The following is a 22552-nucleotide window of genomic DNA, read 5'->3' on the forward strand; positions in this document are numbered from 1 at the left end:
AAATACACACTGAAAATTATTCTCTGAAGTAGAATTGCACAAGTTTAGTGGCTTAAAGGTAAAATAAGTATTTCTGAGTCAGGTGTCATTAAGGGGTTTCTGTTTACCAGAATTTGTCTCTTAGTTCGAACATTTGTCATTTGGGTCTATCATGATTTTAACTTGTGGTAAATTACTAGATGACATTGGGGTATATCATGATTTTAACTTGTGGTAAATTAATAGATGGCAGATCATGCATGAATGATTGTCGTTATGAAATGTATTGATTTTTTTTCAATGTTAGTAACGGAATACAGGGATTTATTAGCTAACTGACTGCCCAGGTGTCTCATGCAATCGATAATTCCAGGAACACGTGCCGGTGACTTTATCCATATTGTAGGTTTCCTTGCATCCATGCATGTTCTGCAACATCTTTCACTCATCATAAACAAATCCTCTTTTAGATATTTAATGTAAATATTTGGGCTCCAGGTTCACTTTTTTCAATGATGTTTTCAGCCCTTAGTATTTCCCTTGGCAGTTGAAAGGTGTTTTCTTTTTTGTTGTTGAGGTAATGATTGTAGTCACAAGTTTGAGCTTGTACCGTAGAATACATAACTACTGCATGTAAATGTTTTTGAATTTGTTCAGCATTGTAAGTGTAACCTTGTACTATATAGCAGGGCACATTAATGCAATAAATAGTCTGTCTCAAGGACAAAGATTATATCTGTCTTGGTGAGAACAAAATCTGACATAATTGATGGGTTATGAATAACAGTAAACGAGAACACGGTTATTTTGTGATGCCTGCAAGAAGAGTCATTAAATCCTCTGGACAACGAGCAGTTCTCGTCATTCACGATAAGGAATATGATGCTAAAGATATTCACTGGGAGGTACAAAGGAGTCCAAAACATCCAATTTATATGGAGAAGGCTGAACCAGAGAAGGTCAAGGTATGTTACAGGAACTAAAATTAAGTACATCTCGGAATATGTATGTATGTATGTAGGTAGGTAGGTAGGTAGGTAGGTATGTACAGTATGTATGTATGTATGTATGCATGCATGCATGCATGCATACAGGTAGGTAGGTAGGTAGGTCAGTAGTTTGGTAGGTAATTGTGTCATTTGTCCATATTTGTCTCTGCATATCAGTCATCTGATTATTAATCATCTCCATTTAACAATATATCTTTATATATTGGCATATTCATCTATCTTCATCTTTGTTAATCTGTCATTTACTTTATCACTTAATCCACTAATCAATAAAATCTTTCTTTCAATAAATTACAATATCACATGGCCTAATATTGATCTGTTTTCCATCTGTCAATATTTTCATCCGTCTTTCCGTAATGTTGCTGTGAAATAATGTTAAACATGGTGCACTCATTCAAGAAATGAAGCCCTAAATGATTCTACAACTCAAGTCAAATAACTATAGTATTCCAGTCACAAATCAGATGGCTTGCTGGAACAATGTTCTTATTCCAGTCATAGATTACATGATTTACTGGCATAATGTTCACATATTAGAACAGTATATTTTCTATGGTTTCGGGTGGCTTGAGGTTTTGGGGTGGCTTGAGGCTGGAAGCAGGTGGGAAGGGGGTCAATCAAAGGTTGGAGATGAAACTGTATGTGTAATTTTAGTCTGTACCATTGCCGAATCCCTGTTTCATTAACATTAAAAGTGGGTTGGTATCCGGATTGTCAGTAGTGACATTTGAAAATAAATATATAGTGTGTCGGTATCCAGGTTGTCGATACAGACAGTTGAAAATAAATACATCTATTGTCATTTAGTATCCTGGTGGTCAATACTGATGCTGGGAAATAAATAAAAAGTGGGGTGGTATCCAGGTTGTCAATACTGAAATTTGAAAATAAATATATAGCGTGTTGGTATCCTGGTTGTCAATACTAACAGTTGAAAATAAATACATCTATTGTCATTTAGTATCCTGGTTGTCAATACTGTCATTTGGAAATAAATATATAGTGGGTTGGTTTCCAGGTTGTCAATATTGACATTTGAAAATAAATACATCTATACTCATCTGGTATCCTAGTTGTCAATACTAACAGTTGAAAATAAATACATCTATTGTCATTTGATATCCTGGTTGTCATTACTGACATTTGGAAATGAATACATCTATTGTCATTTGGTATCCTGGTTGTCATTACTAACATTTGGAAATGAATACATCTATTGTCATTTGGTATCCTGGTTGCCAATACTGATATTTGGAAGTAATTACATCTCTAGTCATTTGGTATAATGGTTGCCAATACTGACATTTGGAAATAAATATAGTGTGTTGGTATCCAGGTTGTCAATACTGACATATGAAAACAAATAGTGGGTTGGTATCCAGTTGTCAATACTGACATTTGAAAATAAATAGATCTATAGGCATTTGGTATCCTGGTTGTCAATACTGACATTTAAAAATAAATACATCTATTGTCATTTGGTATCCTGGTTATCAATACTGACATTTGGAAATAAATATATAGTGGGTTGGTATCCATTTTGTCAATACTGACATTTTGAAAAGAAATACATCTATAGTCATTTGGTATATTGGTTGTCAATACTGACATTTGGAAATAAATATATCTATAGCCCTTTATGCAAAAACCTGCTGCAAGAAATCTAGCCTTTTGGCTATGTATCCATTCCACCCAACTATGCAGCAACCATACCCATTTTATCCCATCTGCTATTCCACTCAACCTTTTTACTACAATTCCAAATTTATCCATTCTGCTATTCTATCCAACCTTGTAACTACTAATCAAAATAGATCCTATCTTCTATTCAACCCAGCCATGCAACTTACCTCTCTAATCTATCCCATCTGCTAATCTACACAACCTTGTGACTACAGTTCCAAATTCATCCCATCTGCCATTCAACCCAACATTGTAATTACAATGCCAAATTTATCACATCAGCTATTCCAACAGCAATGCATTTTTCCTCTCCAGTTTATGCAATCTTTATTCCACCCAACCTTGCAACTGCTTTCCCCAATTATCCCATCAACTATTGTACCCAATCTTGTAACTACCCTCCCAAGTTTATCTCGTCTGCTATTCCACCCAGCCATGCATCTTCCCTCCCCATTTTATCTCATCTGTTAGCTTGATGTATGAGTTGATCAAGACAGTGGGATTAATTCACCACATAAACCATTTTCAAACATATTTCAGTGTTCAAAGTCTGAATGGAGTAAGAGAAGCAAAGCGAGCATAATGCACACATATATAAACACTTCAATGCATGCATAGACATGATCATCTTTGGAAGAGCATTTTTATACACTTGAGAGGTAACAGTCAGTATATATTAAAGGTGCATTTTGCTTAAATTAAATAAATGCATGTTTTCTTAGTAATGAAACTACGGTCATGATTTTTTTCATTATTGTTGCATTAGCATGTATAATTTCTGTGCTAATTAAAACACACAAGTCCATGATGAGTAGACAGACTATTTATGCTTTTGCTACTACAAGATCATATTCCCATCGTAACTTGCAGTGCAACTTATAATTCCAATTATTCCAGATGTTTGCACATCAAATGGTCATTAAACATTCATGGTTTTGAAATGCATGTAAAATGTAATTAAACATAAGTTAGGTCATTCATAAACCATTATTGCTTCACTTGCAGTTTTAAAAATCTATGATTCTCATGTTACATGTGTCATTATTTGTCTCTGCCTTATATGTCTATATAATTATGACCTATTCTTCAATCCATGAATTCTACATAAAGATTGAAAACCAGTTTCCATTTGGTGAAAATATCTGGTTTACTCTAGTAATATCTATTTTATATTCTTCTTTTTATAATGGAAAAAAGAAGAAAAATTTTAAAAATCAAATCACAAAAAAGATGCTAGCATTGCCAATCATCAACACACAAAGAATGATTTGTATTTCTTCCAAGATCTAAAGTATCACTGGCATTGGTCATTTCAAAAATACTGTATATACTTGCTTAAAAGTCTAGTTCAACTGTAAACTGCACAGACCCAGATCTACTGTTGCATAATGTACCAGCATTGATGTTATAGATACATTGAATGCTAGCATTGATGTTATAGATAAACTGAATGCTAGCATTGATGTTATAGAAAAATGGAATGCTAGCAATGATGTTGTAGATAAATTGAATGCTGGCATTGATGTTATAGATAAACTGAATGCTATGATTGATGTTATAGATAAATTGAATGTTGGCATTGATGTTATAGATCAATTGAATGCTGGCATTGATGTTATATATAAATGGAATGCTGGATGTTGATGTTATAGATAAATTGAATGCTAGCATTGATGTTATAGAAAAAAGGAATGCTAGCAATGATGTTGTAGATAAATTGAATGCTGGCATTGATGTTATAGATAAACTGAATGCTAGGATTGATGTTATAGATAAATTGAATATTGGCATTGATGTTATAGATAAACTGAAAGCTAGCATTGATGTTATAGATAAATTGAATGCTGGCATTCATGTTATAGATAAATTCAATGCTAGCATTGATGTTATAGATAAACTGAATGCTAGCATTGATGTTATAGATAAATTGAATGCTGGCATTGATGTTATAAACAAATAAATTGAATGTTGGCATTGATGTTATAGATAAATTGAATGTTGGCATTGATGTTATAGATAAACTGAATGCTAGCATTGATGTTATAGATAAATTGAATGCTGGCAATGATGTTATAAACAAATAAATTGAATGTTGGCATTGATGTTATAGATAAACTGAATGCTAGCATTGATGTTATAGATAAATTGAATGCTGGCATTGATGTTATAAACAAATAAATTGAATGTTGGCATTCATGTTATAGATAAACTGAATGCTAGCATTGATGTTATAGATAAATTGAATGCTGGCATTGATGTTATAAACAAATAAATTGAATGTTGGCATTGATGTTGTAGATAAATTGAATGTTGGCATTGATGTTATAGATAAACTGAATGCTAGCATTGATGTTATAGATAAATTGAATGTTGGCATTGATGTTATAGATAAATTCAATGCTAGCATTGATGTTATGAATAAACTGAATGCTGGCATTCATGTTATAGATAAATTCAATGCTAGCATTGATGTTATAGATAAACTGAATGCTAGCATTGATGTTATAGATAAATTCAATGCTAACATTGATGTTCTAGATAAATTGAATGCTAGGATTGATGTTATAGATAAACTGAATGCTAGCATTGATGTTATAGATAAACTGAATGCTAGCATTGATGTTATAGATAAATTGAATGCTGGCATTGATGTTATAGATACATTGAATGCTAGTATTGATGTTATAGATACATTGAATGCTAGCATTGATGTTATAGATATAAATTGAATGCTGGCATTGATGTTATAGATAAATTGAATGTTGGCATTGATGTTATAGATATAGATTGAATGCTGGCATTGATGTTATAGATAAATTGAATGTTGGCATTGATGTTATAGATAAACTGAATGCTAGCATTGATGTTATAGATAAATTGAATGCTGGCATTGATGTTATAGATAAATTCAATGCTAGCATTGATGTTATGAATAAACTGAATGCTAGCATTGATGTTATAGATAAATTCAATGCTAGCATTGATGTTATAGATAAACTGAATGCTAGCATTGATGTTATAGATCAATTCAATGCTAACATTGATGTTATGGATAAATTGAATGCTAGGATTGATGTTATAGATAAACTGAATGCTGGCATTGATGTTATAGATAAATTGAATGCTAGCATTGATGTTATAGAAAAATGGAATGCTAGCATTGATGTTATAGATACATTGAATGCTAGCATTGATGTTATAGATAAATTGAATGCTAGCATTGATGTTATAGATAAACTGAATGTGGGCATTGATGTTATAGATAAACTGAATGCGGGCATTGATGTTATAGATAAATTGAATGCTAGCAATGATGTTATAGATAAATTAATGCTAGCATTGATGTTATAGATAAATTGAATGCTGGCATTGATGTTATAGATAAATTGAATGCTGGCATTGATGTTATAGAAAAATGGAATGCTAGCATTGATGTTATAGAAAAAGAAAATGGTGCCATGAATGTGGCCCTGAGTTCACCAAGTGAAACCCATCAAAACTGCAAGTTCTTGGGAACAAATTTAATTTTAATTTTGAGATGTTTTCACTGTGCATATTATATACTAATAGTCATTATTTATAATATCATATTTTGAATCCTATTTGGCATTGATTGAAATTCAAACACATGCCATTTAACATTACCTTATATTTCCCCCCAACTTCCCATCTCATATGCCTCTATATGATCCTTCAATGCCATGTCATATTATTACCACTGTGTGTTCATAACATCATGGTATATTACCCTTTTGTGTCCATGACATCATGGCATATTGCCCTTATATAACAATCATATTCCACTTCAAGTGTTTGGACTATTAGCAGTTAAAAAATGTGCTTAGCCACTTAGAATGGAATGACTTAGATTCTGCCATTTTTCCACCCTGGTAATTTTAGTTTTCTTTGGCATGATATAATTTGTATTGCCCTAATTTTGAGGTTAAATGACGGTATGTACCCTTATGATATATGCCATTTTATTATCAAACAGCTTAACATGTACCATGGGTTCACAATTCTTAACATATGAGTTGACAATTCATAGTATATGTCATGGATTGACAATTCTTTACATATGCCACGGGTTGACAATTCATAGTATATACTATGTGTTGACCATTCTTAACATATGCCATGGGTTGACATATGCCATGGGTTGACAATTCGTAACATCTGCCATGGGTTGACAATTCGAAACATGTCATGGGTTGACAATTCTTAACATATGATATGGGTTGACAATTCTTAACATATGATATGGGTTGACAATCATAACATATGCCTTGAGTTGACAGTTCATAACATATGCCATGGATTGACAATTTATACCATATGCATCAAGCTGACAATTCAAAACCGATGCCTTGGATTGACAATTCTAAATATATGCCTTGAACTGAGTATTCATAATATGCCTTGCATTTGACAATTCAAAACATATGCTTTGGGTTTGACAATTCATAGCATATGCCTCAAGCTAACAATTCAAAGCATACATCAAGTTGACAATTCATAGTATATGCCTCAAGCTGACAATTCAAAGCATATATCAAGTTGACAATTCATAGCATATGCCTCAAGCTTAAAATTCAAAGAATACATCAAGTTGACAATTCATAGCATATGCCTCAAGCTTAAAATTCAAAGAATACATCAAGTTGACAATTTATAGCATATGCCTCAAGCTTAAAATTCAAAGAATACATCAAGTTGACAATTCATAGCATATGCCAAAAGCTAACAATTCAAAGCCACGTGAAATTGACAATTCATAGCATATGCCAAAAGCTAACAATCCAAAGCATACGCCAAATTGACAATACACAGCATACATCAAGTTGACAATTTAAAGCATATGCTTTGGTTTGACAATTCATAACATATGCTTTAAGTTGACATTTCATAAGTATGCCTAAGCTTGACAGTTCATCATATAACCCCAAAAGGTCAGTAACTGTAAAATATCTCAGACGTGTCCTGCCCCTCTACCCTCCAAAGTAATACATATGTATACATTTCTGAAAGTTAATTAACACCTGCTGGTAATTTTGTAATTTTGTCTGAATTTTTTTCAGGAGAGAGAGAGAGCATCAAACAAAAAAGACATATTGTACAATATATACTAACTTATAAGTTGAGTCCAGCTGCAAACAACATAAATCAAGTTCTTCTGTCACATATAACACCGCCAGGTCACAGTTATGTTATTTTTTTCTACTTGGATTACTCCTAACAAGCTGTAGAACTCCAGTGCATTATGCATTGGCAGATCCAGATATGTGTAGTCTGCAGTTGGACTTGACTTATAAGCAAGTACATATGGTATTTATGAGCATACAGTTATGCCTTTTCATAACCTGTATATATCTATTTATAACTGAGTAGCACCTAATTAGGCCATAAGATCAGCCATAATCTAGGCACTACAAGTGATCTGGTCACAGATTGAAAAAAGTAACCTCATAGAAATTCATAATTGGAATTTTGAAACTGAAAGACACACATTTTCAAAATCAAAATCCAAAATTTGCATGAATTTAATAAAGTAGAAAATAACCCGTTTGATTTGTTGTGGAACGTTTAATCTTACAAAATTTCACAGTTGGATTGTCATCTGTAAAGTTGATTTAGTATGCTACAGAAATAGTTGCACACCTAAGTATCATCTTGGGACTCTTTGTTTTGACTGAAGGACTTCATTTGCAGACAGAGAAAACTGAGAAAGTGAAGAAGAAGACTATGCCGATCTATAAGAGTTCAGACCCTTATCAGGCCTGTGTGACCAGGGGACTGAATGTCATAGCCCGCAATGAAAAGGATGGCTTGTATTATGCAGGTAAAAATACATCATTACTGCCAAGCAACTAGTTATATATGTATCAAGAGGCGGGGTGGTGGGGTCTGCAAGCATTTCTCTCTTGCCAGATTTCATTTGGATTGACTATGTCTCACAGAAAGAAAACTTAATTTGTCAATATTTACAAAGCAAAGATTTTTGCTACTTTAATTTAAATGGCATTATATTGTGGTGTGCAACAGGCACTTCTGTTTAATGCCATGTTAGCACTGTTAATTCTATTGAACTTCACGCAGGTCTGCATGTGTGTGTGTGTGTGTGTGTGTGCACGTGTGTGTTTGTGTGTGTGTGTGTGTGTGAGAGAGAGAGAGAGAGAGAGAGAGAGGGCACATATTTACTAGTTTTGAGTAAACAAATTACCAGAAAAATCATATTTATAATTCTATTTAATATTCAGTAGCTTACACAAAATGTATATATATATATATATATATATATATATATATATATATATATATATATATATATATATATATATACATGCATGTATTACACTATTATTAGAGGCCAAGGTTTGTTATTTTGTTATGGTATAAATGTGGCACATATAATATTATGTTGATTCTGGCCATCTAGGTCAGCATCATACTGGTAAAGCTGACCACAGTCATCATCAACATTTATATCAATGACATTATTTAAAGCGGTAAGTCAAGAATATTTCACCCTTCACCCTAATCAAAAGAACTTATTTGCAGGTAACACAACTCTGACCAACAGTGAACAAGTTCTGATAACTTCTGAAAACAGTAGACACGTTAAGAATATAATATTAATTTTTCTCAGTTAATTTTTTTTGTTGTTGCTTTGTCACACAATTTGCCACTTCAGGTCATGAAATGGTGATGCCCAATGGGGCTGACATTCCATAACCATCACCATGTCAATGTTGGACAAGTGGCACAAATTAGACCCCAGTCTGCCATCATTTAATCAGCAAATCTGGGTCTATGTTAGGAGTAATCAGAATGACATGCAATCATTTGGGACCACATTGTGTCACAGCAGATCAGGGTCTATATTGTTTGCAGTTGGACTTAACGTAATATAAGTAAATGTACAAAGTGTATTGGAAATTGTCCACTAACCTATGTGTTACTTTCAAGTACTGTGGTTTAAAGTTCTTTGGTTTAAGTGCTTGTAGAAATTGTACATGATCTAAACACACAGCTATCCAAAATGGCTGCTCCCACAAGCTTGAAAAATCAGCCTGAACTAATGTTAAGTACACTATCTGTAGCAGTTATTAAAATAGGGAAAATGAATTTTGCCAGACTAGACAATACCAGGTTCTGAAAGTGCAATGTATGAATTAAAAAATGTATACAAATAAAGAGTTATCGGCTTTTTTTACGATTTACTTCTAATTTACCTCTAAAGTCCAGAGAGTGAAAATGACCAAACAGAGCTAGCAGTTATTTGATAAGTACACATCTGGAGTATGGCCTAGTTGTATGCAATATAACCCAAACTGCACCCATTAATCATACAGCAAAATAAAGGGAATTAAATGTTCTTTTAACAATACCTGAGATATACAAGGTCTGTTTTAAATAGCAAGTATAACCTGTGCAGAAACCCTGAAATTCTTTATCTTTAAAAATCTAACCGTATGCAAAATGCAAACCTGTAAGTGTGTCATCTTAAATGATTTTTAATTAAAAGACTATAATCTGCCATCTGCCATATGGGCAGTGGCAGATGCTTTATCTGCTCGGGAAATGGACGCACCCGCCCATCCACGAGTCTCCTGCTGCCTTGCAGGTCGGCTTTGGTTAGCCAAAGGCTAAGGGAGTAAACCCTAAAAGAAAATCCGGAGTGGAGACCCTAAGGCAGCTGGGCGATGTACTACATCCCCTTCTGGCAACGCCTTGGTCTGGAGAGGGATGGGCTCCGCCAGACGAATTTTGCCCAAGACACACTGATAATGCTTGAGAAATCTGAGCTTACAATACCGGATCGGTCGTCGCCCGGGTCAACAAGGACCGCGCATGCCGTTGTCCACCAGGACGGAGGTGACAAGTGTGCTACTGGTACTACACATGCAATCAGAGCGAGAGACAACATTGCCATCGCCACCTGGAACATTAGAACTCTGGCGCAAATAGGAAGACTCCAAGAGTTGACACATGAGCTGGAACACTACACATGGCACATTCTGGGACTCTGTGAAGTTAGATGGAAATCCGTAGGAGAACACCAAACCGAAGATGGGCATATATTATACTATAGTGGAGAGTGTGACAAGTCCATAAATGCAGTAGGCTTCCTTGTAAACAAAGCCATCAAGGCATCTGTGCTTGAATGCTGCCCCATATCTAGCAGAATCATTTCCACTCGATTGAAAGCATCTCCCTTTAACATCACAATTATTCAAGTCTATGCTCCAACTACCGATCATGATGATGAAGAAATAGAGGAGTTTTACAACAAACTACAGGGTATTCTAAACATGGTCAGTAAGAAAGATATCCTCATTGTCCAAGGAGACTGGAATGCCAAAGTTGGCAAAGATGCTCTAAAAGACTGGGGAGTACATTGTGGGCCTTCTTGCAATGAGCTTACTAATGAAAGAGGGAGACGGCTGCTCGAGTTCGCAAGCTACAACAACTTGGTACTAGCCAACACCCTGGGTCAACATAAAGCTTCACGATGCTGGACATGGCACTCACCAAATGGAACCCATCACAACCAGATCGACTACATACTGGTTCAAAACCGTTACCGATCTGGCATCAATAGAGCAAAAACAAGGACATTCCCAGGTGCTGATGTTGGGAGTGATCACGACCTCGTGATTATGAACTTCCGAGTGAGGCTGAAGAAAATTAACAAGCCAAAGAACATCAGGCTCAAATTCAACCTTGAACAACTGAAGGACCCTAATATCTGCAAGTCATTCCAAGCCACAATTGGAGGAAAATTTGCTCCACTCCTTGTGATGGATGGTGATGTCAATGAGATGACAGACACCTTCAACACAGCCATTACAGCAACTGCCAAGGACATCATTGGCCTCCATCGACCGACGAAAAAACCCTGGGTTACAGAAGAGATTCTGAAGTTGTGTGATGCCCGAAGAGAACTAAAAAACACCAGACACACAACAGGGGCATTGAAGTACCGAGAAATAAACAAGAATATCAGAAAAACTTGAGCAAAGCAAAAGAAAATTGGATTGGACAAAAGTGCACAGAAATGGAGAACAGTCTGATAAAGAATAACAACAAAAAGGCATTCCAAATTGTGAAAGACCTCACCAGACAGAAACAACCAAGAGTCAGTACCATTCAAGACAAAATTGGAAAATGCCTCACAGAAGCGAGTAACATTACAGAAAGATTGGCTGAGTATTGCAAAGAACTCTACAACCATCATTCCACAGGAGACCCAGAGGTGCTTGAAGTTCCAAACTCCACAAATGATGATGACTTCCCCATTCTCAAAGAAGAGGTGGAGTCAGCAATAAGAACACTGAAGAATGGGAAGGCAGCTGGAGTAGACAACATCCCAGCTGAACTTATCAAGAATGGGGAAGAATCAGTGAAAGAGCGACTAACAAAAATCTGCAACAAGATCTGGCAGACAGGTGAATGGCCAACACAATGGACCCAGTCACTGATTATAACACTTCCCAAAAAAGGCAATCTCCAGCTATGCCAAAATTACAGAACTATCAGTTTGATCAGCCATGCTACTAAGGTAATGCTGAAGATCATCTTGAACAGACTGAAACCACAAGCAGAAGAAATAATCGCTGAAGAACAGGCCGGGTTCCGGAGTGGAAGAAGCACGACAAAACAAATATTCAATCTCAGGGTTCTGTGTGAAAAGTACTCGCAACACCAACAAGACATCAATCATGTGTTCGTCGATTTCAAAAAGGCCTTTGACTGAGTGTGGCATGAGGCATTGTGGGCCACAATGAAGAAGTATAACATGGGTCAAAAGTTAATCAATACCATCAAGCAGCTGTACGCCAAGGCTACCAGTGCATTAATTGCCCAAGGTGCTGTGGGGGACTGGTTCCAGACAACAGTGGGAGTGCGTCAAGGCTGTCTCCTGTCACCCACGCTTTTCAACATCTACTTAGAGTGCATCATGAGCGAAGCCCTGGAAAACCACTGTGGGACAGTCAGCATTGGAGGGCGTAACATCACCAACCTCAGCTTTGCAGATGACATTGATGGACTGGCAGGCAGTGAAGACGAGCTAGCCACCTTAGTGAGGAACCTGGATGAAACATCGTCCAGATCTGACATGGAGATAAGCGCTGAGAAGACAAAACTGATGACAAATAGTGGCAAACAAATCTCAGCCAAGATTGAAGTCAGAGGACATGAATTGGAAACAGTGAGCCAGTTCAAATATCTTGGTTCCATAATCACTGAAGAGGGATAAAGAGCAGAAATTTTGTCAAGAGCAGCACAAACAATGGCAGCTATGTCAAAGCTAAGACCCATCTGGAGAGACAAGAATGTCTGTCTGAAAACTAAAATCAGACTATTGCGAGCTCTAGTCATCTCAGTCTTTTTGTACTCATGTGAGGCATAGACCCTGACAGCAGAATTACAACGAAGAATCCAGTCACTTGAAATGAGATGCTACAGAACCATCCTTGGCATCTCTTACATGGACCACATCACAAATGAAGAAGTGCATAACACCATCAGGCGCGAAGTGGGCCAATATGAGGACCTCCTTACCAACGTCAAAAAGAGAAAACTGAAATGGTATGGCCATGTCACTAGAGCCAACAGTCTATCCACAACAGTCCTGCAGGGCAGTGTCCAGGGTGGCAGAAGGAGAGGTAGACAGAGAAAAAAGTGGACTGACAACATCACAGAATGGACCAGGAAAAGTTTTGCATAGACACAGGTATTGGCACATGATCGAGACAAGTGGAGGGAGCTGGTCAGATGTTCAGCAGCACAGTGCCTCAACGACCACACTAGGTCATGAGGCTGATGATGATGATGAATCTGCCACCTTAACTGATTTTTAATTAAATGTAAGCTATGTTGCCATCTTACAGATGACATTGTAATACAGCCTATGCATGGATCATTTATTCCACAAAAAATTGAATCATGTCAAGAAGCATATCTTTCATAAAAAGATAACACACACACACACACACACACATATATATATATTTATTTTGTATTTGTATTTTGTAACCTGTGTCACGAATTTATTGTTATTCTCAATAAGAATGCAATAGCCCCAAAAATGTAGGACTCCTGTTTATAGTGGAGATAGATAAGTCTGGATGTATTTCTTGTTACAGGTTGAAATTTATCTATATTACTGACTCCCTGTGCCCTTGAATCTTTCTGTCTTTCTCTGTCACTGTGTACATCTCTGTCCCGTGCTATCTGTCTGTCTGTCTTTTCAGAGTGAGCTAATATTGTAGCCTCAGCCACTTTGTTTTGATGAAACATTATTTTTACCCATGCAGTCAAATTCTGGTGTGTAATAGTGAAATAATTACATGATTCATGTTCCATATTAGATGGATTTAGAGTTTACTAGTACATGTATATGTAGGTTTAACATTTATGTAAACTGCAATGTACAAGTTGTGTCAACTGATTTAGAAAATTTTATTACATATGCCATACTACCATATTTGTAAAGCAACTAGCTGTCAAACATCATACTTACTGGTTGTATGGAAGGAGAGAGAGAAATGAAGAGTTGAATGTGTTATAAACAATTTGTTAAAATCAACAGGGAATGACTGTTTTTGGAAATGCTTGCCTAGAAACACAACATTTGTAATACTGTGGCTGTAACCATACTTAATAGCAAATATGTCCTATTTTGGAACGAATGAATGCACGAATGAATGAATGAATGAATGAATGAATGAATGAATGAAATAGGAAAGAAAAGAAAGAAAATTAGTGGTTAGTGAAGAGGTAATGAGAATTGATAAACAGGGAGTAGGAGGGATGGAGACCAAGTTCAGAGAAAATATTTTGTAACAGTGTAAATCTTGAATCATAGAATTTCATTGCATGAAAATAACAGAACCATGGCAGCTGGTTGGAGCATTCTGTGACTCAAGCAAACAGGACTTGATGTCTTTAAAAGCTGCAGCAATTAAAATTAGATATTAGACTGTCTCTAAAAAGCAATAATAAATAATAATAATAATAACCATCATCATCATAATCATCGTCATAATAATCCAGCTGACCATTGTATGAACATACAGTGATAGACACCATCACTTGACATATAAAAAACCACATTAATATTTACTGCAGATGACATAAAGGGACCTTTTTGTGTGGTGGAATTTCAACTGATTTTATAGTATCCTTCTTATCATAAAGTTGATGTAAGTTACTTTATAAATTTTTTACATGTATGTATAGCCAAGCTCTCATCAGATAATCAGCTTGTAATTATTTTGAACTGAATGCTCTGGGAGTACACAAATTAATGGAATCACTGTGATTTACCCATACAAGATGGTGCTAAACTTTTTTCTATCTAATACTTCTTTTTCTTTCAGGGCATGTCCTTGTCACTTTGAGTAGAAAATTTGCAGTGGTTGTGTTTGACAACAATAAGCAGCAGGAGACCATGACAAAATTGATTATTCCAATGGGAGGTTCTGTCCCTAGACCAGAACTGGGGGTAAGAACATATTATTTTTCACTCTCTTTATAAAAATGTTTCCTGGATATAAGTCCAGAACTCCCATTCTCCTATCTACCTGGAGGCAAAATATGTCCCCATTCTATATATACATACAATTATATATATATATATATATATATATATATATATATATATATATATATATATATATATATATATATATATATATATATATATATATATATATATATATATATATATATATATATATATATATATGCAATAAACTGACAATGAACAGTGCCAAGCTAGAATCTAACTAGCCTGAGTGCATTTGACTCAAATCAAAAGTGCTCAGGCTAGCTAGATACTAGTTTCACACTGTTCCTTGTCAGTTTATTACATTTATCTTAATCAATGCCTGACACACGTGATCCCTTCCTGGATCCAGTGCACTTGAAAGGATTGTTATTCGCCATATGATTTGTATTGCAATTTTACAGAGATTCATGCAAAACTACATGACCAGTTGTATTCACAAGACTTCATCTTTCATTGCATTCAGCTGTAGGATATAAAGGGCAATAACTCTAACAAAATTTATTAGCCCCCAAGTGGTTATTGTTATTATGGGGTTTAATTCCATTTATCAGCACATGATAGGTTATGCATGGCAGCCAGTAATAATGGTGGAGGAAGAACCTGGGGAAACCCCGGGAAGAACCATCAACCCATGAGAACCTACTCGCAAGCTTTCTCACATAACCCACGAGAACCTACTCGCAAGCTTTCTCACATACCCACATTGGCCAAATCCTAGACTCAAACCCACACAGAGGTGTGATGGCAGTGAACCGTAACGGAGAGCGCTTTAGACCACTTGGCCATTCGCCCACGCCCCCAGTGGTTCATTGATATGTGCATCTGAAAATGATGACCATGACATGTACAGATCAGCTTCATTGACTTTCAATGAAAATAGTGGCACTAGTTTTGTTTTGCAAGATCTTATCGTGCACTACATCAGGCTCCAAATAAAGGGCAAAAACTCCAAATACAATTGCTAAAGTGATTTGTTGCTATTTATATCTTTAATGATGATCATAACATTTCCCAAGTTTAATAGAAACTGACTAAAATACTTTTTGTTGTCAGAAGGTTCTAACATGCGCTGCATATTGCTGCATGTAAAAAAGGGAAATAGGAAAAATAAGCAGGATTTGTCAGTATTTTCAGATGGTGACCATAACATTAAGCAAGTTTCATGGCTAAAAGGTACTGGACTTATGTGATTGTTTCATACACTTCATTAAACTACTGGACAAAAGGGCAATAACTCTTGAACAAATTGCATGAACTTGTCAATATATGCATTTTCTGGGATAATCATAATATTTTCAGGTTTCATGGTAATCCATCAAAAACTAAGGGCCATCTGTGCTGGATCAAATAGACAGACAGACATTAGGATTACTATGTACCTTTATAAAGGCAAGGATATAAACTAACTGCATTTAACTCCAGTTTTCTGTTTTGGGCAACATAAATCTGTATTGGCAATTTGGGCTATCAAATGGCTATCAGGGCTATCTGATGTTTGAAAACAACAAAAAGAGAAGGAAAAGAAAAGAAAAGGATTCAGAAAACACTTTGAAAATATGCAAGAAAATTATATTGTAAAAATTGGAACGTAAACCACAGTTTGTACCAGTTTTTTCCATTTAAAAACGCATCGAAGTTATATAATTTTGCACATTAAAAAATAAAGCAGACCATATAACTATATTATGTGCCTTGCATGATCTCATTATTTACATTCAGTTTTCTCACGAAGATTATTTGGTCAGGGTTCTTTAAGGGTACATGGTTGAAGCAGGTCATGTATAATCACTGAAAATGAAAGAAAAAGACCAAAAATTAAATATAAAAATTGCTTGCAACTGAAAATGATCTTAAAGTAAATGCAAATTAATTCGAGTGGAGATAAATAAATATATATATAAGATAAGATGTGTACAATTCATTTGTACTGGTATACTGATAAACTGCTTTTTTTAAGGTAGTATGTTTCGTGGTAATTTTTCACTGTATTGGTAGTTTCCATTAGTAAGGTTTTATAGAAATTCCTGAAGAATCTTGTGTCATCTTTTATGATATTAACAGCGTGTTTTCATTATTTAATGACACAGTAGTTTGACAAATTTAACTTCTTTTTTTACAAAACCTGTTGTATCTGTCAAAATTAATGATGACAAATATAATTCTAGGTATGATCCATTAATCACATCTTTGACACTTGTCATATGTGCCAGAAAGGTGGCCAAATACATTTTGAAACATGTTAGGGCAAACTCTAACTTTAAGAAAAATTTCAAATTAAAAAACAGAGAAATAAAAGAAAAAACAACACATGTCATGTTTGAGTTATATTATATGTATTCCTTCATAAGACTGTGAATGATCGTACGATTTTCAGGAGAAATCTTATTTTTCTGTCAGAACTATATGTAATTACTCAGGTCAACTAAATATTTTCTTGCTTTTGAGTAATCATATTTAATGTTTACTAGTCTTTTCTGATAAATATCTTCCCTGTGTGTTGGCATCCCACTCAAAGTTTCTGTGCCTATTATATCAGAATATAGTAGCTAGTGAACTGTTGGCTTCAGTATCAATGCTTAATATTGTTATCAATAGGCTGTCTTTGTCAGCACTATGTCTTTCACAGTATCAACTATAGTGTAAGCTTAATGTGTGTATGTGTGTGTGTGTGTGATTTGGATCTTTAATGTAGTTTTAACAATTTTTCAGTTATATCACTACAATGTCTGCAGTGTGACAGTTTATAGTGATGTCTAGCACTGGGACATCATGCTGCAGATATGTAGCATGGTGTCTCACCCAATCACATTATCCTAACACTAAACTCTTAATGCTGAGTGCCAAGTGAGGCAGCTGTTATTAACATTTTTGTAAGTCTTTGGTATGACTCGGCCAGGGATCAAACCCATGACCTCCCACATCCGAGGTGGACGCTCTAACCACTAGGCCACCGGAGCAGTCTGTAAGCTTAATCATGGTACCTGGCTCTTATACATAACAATTTAGTGTTCAGTATACAGATGCTCTAATCGGAAATTATGAGTGTGATGTAGTTTTTTAGTCCAATAAACAACCCATGTATGCTCAGAAACCAGATTTCATTCATGTTTGTGGTATAAAATTTCTTCTCATCTAGAAGGTAAAATTTATTTTTGATCAGTGCAGATTTCTGTTTCCAAATCACTTTGGATATTAAAAGCCCCACACCCAAATATTAAATCTTATCCATTTCATAAAGGCCTCAATGGATACCTCCCTCGTGAAGAGTAAATTCAGTCAATGAAATCAGAGTCTCCTGTCATGTTGCATGTCCCTCTATACCCACATTCCCAAAGATGGCGGTTGTAGCTGCCATTGGAACACCTCATGTCACCATCTAAAGCTGGTTATCACTAGGAATGCCCATACTCAGATTCATGCGTTACACTGGAGCCATTCAAAAGACACATTTTACCGTCTTTTAACACCAAAAGCCTTGAAGAATCTTAATAATTACAACACATTAATATTCCAGATTTAACAGAAACATGATTTACTCATAAAATCTGAATAAAACTTTTCTGTACTGGTCACATTGGTAAGGATAATGAAAGGGCATATAAAGCAGCCAAAGCTACCCAGCAGCCACCTATTTTGGAATGGAATATTCATAGTTACTATAAATATTATAGAAATTACCATGTTTTATAGAAAATAATGTTGAATGAAAGCTGTACAAAAAAAGAAAGATTGAGAACATTTCACTGGAGAGGGGCAATCTCTCTGCAGAGTAAATTGCCGAGATGAAGCAGTATTGTAATGGATGGGTTAAGGACAAGCATATCTGCATGACTTATCAAGGTTGCATGCTGATGAGACCGTATACCTTGCCAGTGTCTACAGATGGTTGAACACATTTGTTTGGTCATGTTTATTGACTTCCACCCTGTGAGACATAAATTGTTTATGTGAACTCTCTTAAGAACTTGTATTATGCTGTAGAGCAACAAAAAGTCTGTTTTTACAAGAATATGGTTATGTAATGCATTTTGAGTCTTTATTTTAACTTAATTACTTATATTATATACTTGTCTAAAATTTTAACATTTTTACCTTTTATTTTAAGTTTGGTAGGACTGTATTTTTATGTTTTTTGAAAGTATCGGCCTTCCTAAAATTGTTTCTTACATTATTTATCACTACAGTTTTAGATATTATTTGATTTAATTGGAACATTATAGCCAATATTGTTCTGAGATGCAGTTAATGCTGCCCTTACTTACAATTCATGGCAACCATTTTCACAAGTTGTCCCAAATTACATATATATAAAATTATGTAACAAATGACACAGGTTTCAGTTTTAGCCTTCTTTTGGTTTTAAGTAATTGAATACAGGGGTGATAATAAACTCCATGTAAATTGATAGCATTCAAAAGTGCAAACTGGTTTGAATACAAAAAGAATGCACCTTATTGAGTCTGTGCATGTAATAGTTGTTCTATGATATATATATACCATATACACTGACTTATAAGTTCAGTCTGTCTCCAAACAGTGCAGACCCATATCTGCCATTGCTTGATGTAATGTCAGATCAGGGTCTCTATTGTTTGTTCTACTGATTATTCCTAACAGCATAGACCCAGATCTTTCAGCACATGATGCAGCAGCAGATCTGGGTCTGTGCTGTATGCAGTAGGATCAGTCTTATATATGGTACTTTGTGGTTTGTTGTTGTCTTTTGGTGTGTACATAACTTTACAGAACAGAGATAAATGTGTTTATCTCAGCAAGAACAATCGTATCTCCTTGTAAGAAAACTTTTTGTCTTTAGTGAAGTCAAATTTAAATACAACTGAATATAAAGGAATGTCAAAGATAAATGGATCAAGAAAATAGAATAAGATTATATAGGTGTTTTCACATATCTGAAAGAATTTCATGTATATTTTGATTTATAGCTTTGTCCATATTTTTTCAGATTGGTGACTTTGTTCTTGTGAGAGTTCTCAGTGTGGATGCAGAAAAGGAATGTTATGTTCCTGGAAGAGTGCGGCATCTGCCAAAGAGACTTGGGGACCAGATGAAGTTTTACACCATAATTATGTACAATGGGCAGGAGGTGACACAGTTTTCTTTGACCTAATTGTCTTATGGTAACACCTGTTATAGGATCTAATTAATATTATAGCAAACTGTTCCTATTAATCATTGGGTTAATCCAGCTATTCTGATTAGTCATTGGCTGAATCCAACTGTTCCTATTAGTCATTGGTTTAATCCAACTGTTCACATTAGTCATTGAGTTAATCCAATTGTTCTCATCAGTCATTGGGTTAATCCTGCTGTTCCCATTAGTCATTGGGTTAATCCAACTGTTCCCATTAAGCCATTGGGTTAATCCAGCTGTTCCAGTTTGTCATTGGGTTAATCCAGCTCCTTCTACTTGTCATTGGATTATTCCAACTGTTCCCATTAGTAATTGGGTTAATCTAGCTTTTCCCATTAGCCCTTGGGTTAATCCAATTGTTCCCATTAGTCATTGGGTTAATCCAGCTGTTCCTATTTGTCTTTGGGTTAATCTGACTGTTCACATTAGTCATTGATTTAATCCAGCTGATTATCCCATAAGCCATTGGGTTAATCCAGCTCTTCCTATATGTCAATCGGTTAATCCAGCTGTTTCCATTAGTCACTGGGTTAATCCAACTGTTCTCATCAGTCTTTGGTTTAATCCAGATGTTCCTATTAGTCATTTGGTTAATCCTGCTGTTCTCATTTCTGATTGTGTTAATTCAGGTGTTCCAATTTGTCACTGGGTTAATCAGTCTGTTCCCATTAGTCATTGGGTTAATCCAACTGTTCCCATAAGCCATTGGGTTAATCCAGCTCTTCCTATTAGTCATTGGGTTAATCCAGCTGTTCCAATTTGTCATTGGGTTAATCCAGCTCCTTCTACTTGTCATTGGATTAATCCAACTGTTCCCATTAGTAATTGGGTTGATCTTGCTTTTCCCATTAGTCATTGGGTTGATCAAGCTGTTTGCATTAGTCATTGTGTTTATCCAGCTGTTTGCATTAGTCATTGCATTAATCCAGCTGTTTGCATTAGTCATCGCATTAATCCAGCTCTTCCTATTTGCCATTGGATTAAACCAACTGTTCCTGTTAGTGATTGGGTTAATCCAGATGTTCTCGTTAGTCATTGGGTTGATCAAGCTGTTTGCATTAGTCATTGTGTTTATCCAGCTGTTTGCATTAGTCATCACGTTAATCCAGCTGTTTGCATTAGTTAATGGGTTAATACAGCTTTTCCCATTAGTTATTGGATTAATCAAACTGTTTGCATTAGTCATTGGGTTAATGAGCTTTTCCCATTAGTCATTGGGTTAACCCAACTGTTCCTATTTTTCATTGGGGAAATCAAACTGTTGGATAAATGACTGAGATTCGGAATATACAACCAGCAATAAATTCTTATTGCAGTCAAATCTCATCTATCTAATATAAACTAGTAAGAAGAATTAACAGTACATGGTTCAATGCGGGTGAAATTCCTATGTACAGCTCTTGTGATCAGAGAGAGAAACACTGTACTTAGTTCATTTACAGGTGTGATCTATACTACATCTAACCTTTCTTCATACATGTATCATGAAAGAGGCAAATTGCACTTAATTTGTACATTTTAAGGGTTTATATTTATATGCAAATTAACATCAATTAAATTGTGGTGTTATTTAATATTTAAGTTCAAATCGATGATTGTCAAACATGTTATTGAACAAATAAAGTGTGCTCCAGGTGTTTATGTGCTGCTACTTTTTGCCATGAGCAAATTAAAAATGACAGAGCAAAGAATTCTTCCAGAAAATATTTTACTGTTCACTAATTGAAAATTATATAAAAATGTACCATTTTTCAAAATGAGTAAGTCCACAAAATGTTTAGATATGGTCAAATCTGTATTAACCAATATTATGCATAATATATATGCTACCTTGTGTGCTTCAATATTTCTTTATAATTTATTCAAGGCATGAGATTGTTATATAATATATGCATTCTTTGAATGATACCTATTAAATTAACAATTAATTTTACATCAACATATGTGATACTGCTTGCAACCAGCACTGATGTAGAACGAATGTGCATATTTTGATGCAATGTTGGAATGAACATTTTCTTATAAACCTAGGTGTACCATTTATGGCTTTTAGTTTTGTCAAATCATTTTTGATTGAGTTATGGTCCTTTGCATACAGTTTACTTAATATTTTGACATATTTTTGGTATAAAGATTGTCTCATAGATC

The 22552-nt window shown here is 35.1% G+C and overlaps 1 protein-coding gene across 1 annotated transcript in view; it reads left to right on the plus strand.

Annotated features, from left to right (window-relative positions):
* The first annotated feature begins 581 nt into the window (after window positions 1-581).
* The window catches only part of LOC149797887 (uncharacterized), a 41023-nt gene continuing 19052 nt past the window's right edge, over window positions 582-22552 (plus strand). The window contains exons 1-4 of the mRNA XM_089960492.1: window positions 582-944; window positions 8385-8514; window positions 15062-15186; window positions 20216-20356. Of these exons, the coding sequence (XP_089816618.1) occupies window positions 756-944; window positions 8385-8514; window positions 15062-15186; window positions 20216-20356 (585 nt within the window). The 5' untranslated portion in view covers window positions 582-755. The remainder of the gene's footprint in view (window positions 945-8384; window positions 8515-15061; window positions 15187-20215; window positions 20357-22552) is intronic.

Source organism: Sinohyriopsis cumingii, chromosome 6, assembly GCF_028554795.1.
Source record: "Sinohyriopsis cumingii isolate HCF-2022 chromosome 6, ASM2855479v2, whole genome shotgun sequence".
Lineage (NCBI taxonomy): Eukaryota > Metazoa > Mollusca > Bivalvia > Unionida > Unionidae > Sinohyriopsis > Sinohyriopsis cumingii.